Source organism: Phaseolus vulgaris, chromosome 5 (assembly GCF_000499845.2).
Source record: "Phaseolus vulgaris cultivar G19833 chromosome 5, P. vulgaris v2.0, whole genome shotgun sequence".
Classification (NCBI taxonomy): Eukaryota; Viridiplantae; Streptophyta; class Magnoliopsida; order Fabales; family Fabaceae; genus Phaseolus; species Phaseolus vulgaris.
The window spans coordinates 30493685-30497478 of record NC_023755.2 but is presented as its reverse complement, the minus strand read 5'-3'; the positions used below and the strand labels follow the sequence as shown (position 1 = coordinate 30497478).

The 3794-nt window shown below is 36.1% G+C and overlaps 1 protein-coding gene across 1 annotated transcript; it reads left to right on the top strand.

Moving 5' to 3' along the window:
• Positions 1-2426: 2426 nt before the first annotated feature.
• LOC137834293 (uncharacterized) lies at positions 2427-3283 on the top strand. Its single transcript, XM_068642354.1, has 3 exons — positions 2427-2490; positions 2569-2670; positions 2747-3283. The coding sequence occupies exons 1-3, from the start codon at positions 2488-2490 to the stop codon at positions 3281-3283; spliced, it is 642 nt and encodes a 213-aa protein (XP_068498455.1). The 5' UTR covers positions 2427-2487.
• The last annotated feature ends 511 nt before the right edge of the window (positions 3284-3794 follow it).

Sequence of the window (3794 nt, the reverse complement as noted above, 5' to 3'; positions counted from 1 at the left end):
TCCCTCTGTTCTAAACTTGCCTCTGCATTCATTTCCTTAGTTTGTAGTTTCTTCTTTCTTATTCTTTTGTATGATATCGGGATGAAACTGTTGGCAATATGGCTAATCAATGGTTGATTATATCTCACTTTGTATTAGTTTTCCATGATGGTGACTAAACCTTTATTATTAGGCTGAAGCTAGTTTTACTTATTTAAATGATCTTTTGATTCAATATGACATTCTTCATCTCTCTTGTCTACAGGAAAAATATATACAGCAGCAGCTCTATATAAATAATAGAACCTCCTCCGAAGATCAGTGAGAAAGTGAACCAACAAAGGTATGCTTCTCTTCCTGTCAAGCCAATACTTTCATATTTGCATCCCTTTTTTACTTTCTCCATTCAGTGTCCTGTTTTCTCTCTCCTAAAACAAGTGTATGCATTAAGAATTTGTTGTAGTCAGATTGCATTAATGGAAATCCCCGAAGGTAGAAAGTGGATGTATAAAAGATTGGATAGAAACAAACATCTGTCAGAGGAATTTAGAGAAGGAGTGTATGAGTTCCTACAATATGTTATTAGTGAAGAAAAGTTTCAAGAACAAGGTGAAATGTTAAGATGTCCTTGTATTAAATGTAGTTGTAAAGTTTTCAAGTATGTTGATCAAGTTGGGTGGGATCTTTATCAAGAGGGATTCATGCCTAATTATTATTGGTGGACAAATCATGGTGAAGAATTGCCACAATCCCCCCCAGTGGATGTTGCCAGTTCATGTTATGGAACTTGTGAACAAAGAGAAGAATTAGGTCGTTTCCATCAAATGATAATGGATCATGTGGGGCCCTCAAATGCACATTGCATGCAACCAGAGAGTGTTATTGGATCTGAGTACATGGAGGAAAATCCTGATCTTGAAACTCGAAATTTTTTTAACATGCTTGCTACTGCACAAGCACCCTTGTGGGAAGGATGCGAGAATCACTCAGAATTGTCAGCTTCTTTGGAAGCTCTAAGCTTGAAATCTAATTATAATATGTCTGAAGGATGTTTCAATAGAATGGTCCAACTTATGGGGGAGACTATGCCCAAAGATCATCGAATGGTTAATAATTTTTTTCCAAGCTAAGAAGTCAGTGGAAAAATTGGGTTTGGGTTGTACGAAAATTGATTGTTGTCCAAAAGGATGCATGTTGTATTATAGGGAACATTGTCATAAAAGTATAACTAATTGCTTTATTTGTGGAATGGAGCGATATAAGACAGTCACTAGGAGGGGAATTGAAAAGAAAATTGCTATTAAGAAAATGTGGTACTTTCCCATCATTCCTAGACTTAGAAGGTTATACTCTTCAATGGCAACTGCACCTCACATGAGATGGCATAGTGAGAATCAAAGGGACCCGTCTATTTTGTCTCATCCATCTGATGGAGAAGCTTGGAAGAATTTTGATAAAATGCATCCAGATTTTAGTCAAGACCCAAGAAATGTCAGATTAGGTTTATGTGCAGATGGGTTTAATCCTTTTGGTCAATATGGAAAAAGTTATTCTTGTTGGCCAGTTATCCTAACCCCATACAACCTTTCGCCTTCCATGTGCATGAAGAGAGAGTTTATGTTTTTGACAATCTTAGTTCCAGGTCCTTCAAATCCAAAGCATAAGATTGATGTGTTCTTGCAACCACTTATAGATGACTTATGCACCTTGTGGACTGAAGGGATATTGACTTATGACGTGTCACTAAGGCAAAATTTTATGATGAAAGCTGCTTTGATGTGGACAATTAATGACTTTCCAGCTTACGGCATGTTATCGGGTTGGATGACTTCTGGTAGACTTTCTTGCCCTATATGCATGGAAAAAACAAAAGCTTTTTATCTTAGTCATAGCCACAAGATATCCTTTTTTGACTGTCATCGTCAATTTCTTTCACCTGATCATCAATTTAGGAAGAATAAAAAGGCATTCAAGAAGAAGTTTGTTGAGACTGATCCCCCTCCTCCACGTTTGTCTAGTCTTGACATTTGGAATAGGGTTGCACACTTACCAGTTTGCACTGAATTACAAGAACAACAAAATATTCCTGAATATGGTATTAAACATAATTGGAAGAAACAAAGTATATTTTGGAGGTTGCCATATTGGAAAACTCAACTTTTACGTCACAATATTGATGTTATGCACACAGAGAGAAATGTGTTCATGAATGTGTTTGACACTATGATGGATATCAAAGGAAAAACTAAGGACACAAACAAGGCTCGATTGGATGTAGCACAAATATGCAATCGAAAAGAGCTAGAGTTGAAAGACATTGGTGGTGGCAAACTTATCAAACCAAAAGCAACCTGGATTCCACAACTTGTTCGAGCAACCTTGGACCAGCATTGGAGTTCTACAGAATTCTAGAACAAGAATGTTATTGCCAAGGCGAATCAGGCTGTTGAGAAGGGAGCCTCAGCCTACTGTGGTGGTTCCATATCTACCGCAGCTCACTTTGAGAAAATGGTAATATTATTATATTTCTTCTCTTTCTATATTTAATTTAAATACAATCTATTATATCTTTTTATTGAATTTATGTAGACTAAAGAGCTTGAACGACAACCAACTGCTTGGGAGGTTGTAGAGAGAACAAAGAAATTGAAGACTGGACAATGGGTCAATGACAAGACTCGCGACCTTGCGGTATGTTTAAAATTTGTTATAGTTTAATTTTTACTATATGTTTTCTTCGTAATAATCAATTTGACTTCATTTTCAGGAGAAATATAAGAAACGTCGAGAAGAAGCCCAACAACAGCAAATGCTTGAAAGCGCATCTTCACAAAACTCTCATGTTGCCTCTATTGATGACAATGAAATATACATCGATGTTGTTGGAAGTGGAAATAAAAAAGGGAATGTCTATGGTCTTGGTGTATTGAGCAAAAGGTTTAATAGTTCAACAAGTGCTCACTCTGCTGCAAGTCAAGCTCTAGTAGTCCATCAAATAGAAGAAATGCGTGAGATTATTCAAAAGCTAAATGATGAACTTATGACAAAACGTGTCAAGGAGTGGACACTTGAAGAAAAGATGGAGCTATTGATGAAAACTCATGAAGAGCAAAGTGAACGCATGCGCAAACAAGATGAGAAGATGCAACTCATCCTACAACACATTCAAATGAATAATCCCGCATCAGACTCTTCAGATCCTACTACCAGTGGACATCATAAAGGAGACCAGAGTAGAGATGACAGTTCAGAAGAAGATTACTTATATGTTGAATTATATCATAGATTTGACTCTTTTAACTAGTTTTCAACAATTTTAGTTGTGTAGTATGATTTACCTTTAATTTGAGCACAACTTCTTCTTAAACTATGTATTTGAAGTTCATTACAATTTAGTTTGATTGAATTTTGAGTATCTCTATATGCAGGTCTGAATTTTTTTATAAAATGGTCAAAATACCATTTTAAATAGGTATTAATAATACAAATAAAAAAAGCCATCGAAAATTGATTTGGTGGCTATTTAGCCACCGAAATCAAATCTGTCGCTGTAGAAGTCTCCATTTAGCCACCAAAATAGTCACCAAAAGATTTCCTTTTAGTGACCGAAAATGGTGGTCGCTATCACCTTCTAATTCAGCCACCGATTTAGCCACCGAAATTTGGGTAGCTAATTGGGTTTTGAATTTCTGTGACCAAATTTTCTACGACCGATTTAGTCACCGATATTTCGGTTGCTAATTTGGTTTTCGAATTTTGGTGACTAAATTTATCTGCGACAAATTTGGCAACCGAATTTTCGGTTGCTAATTTAG

What these genes read in the sequence shown, in the direction of transcription:
- LOC137834293 (XM_068642354.1), top strand. An exon ending in ACAAGACTCGCGACCTTGCG is followed by an intron (nt 2,671 to 2,746) that starts GTATGTTTAAAA and finishes CTTCATTTTCAG; the next exon opens with GAGAAATATAAGAAACGTCG.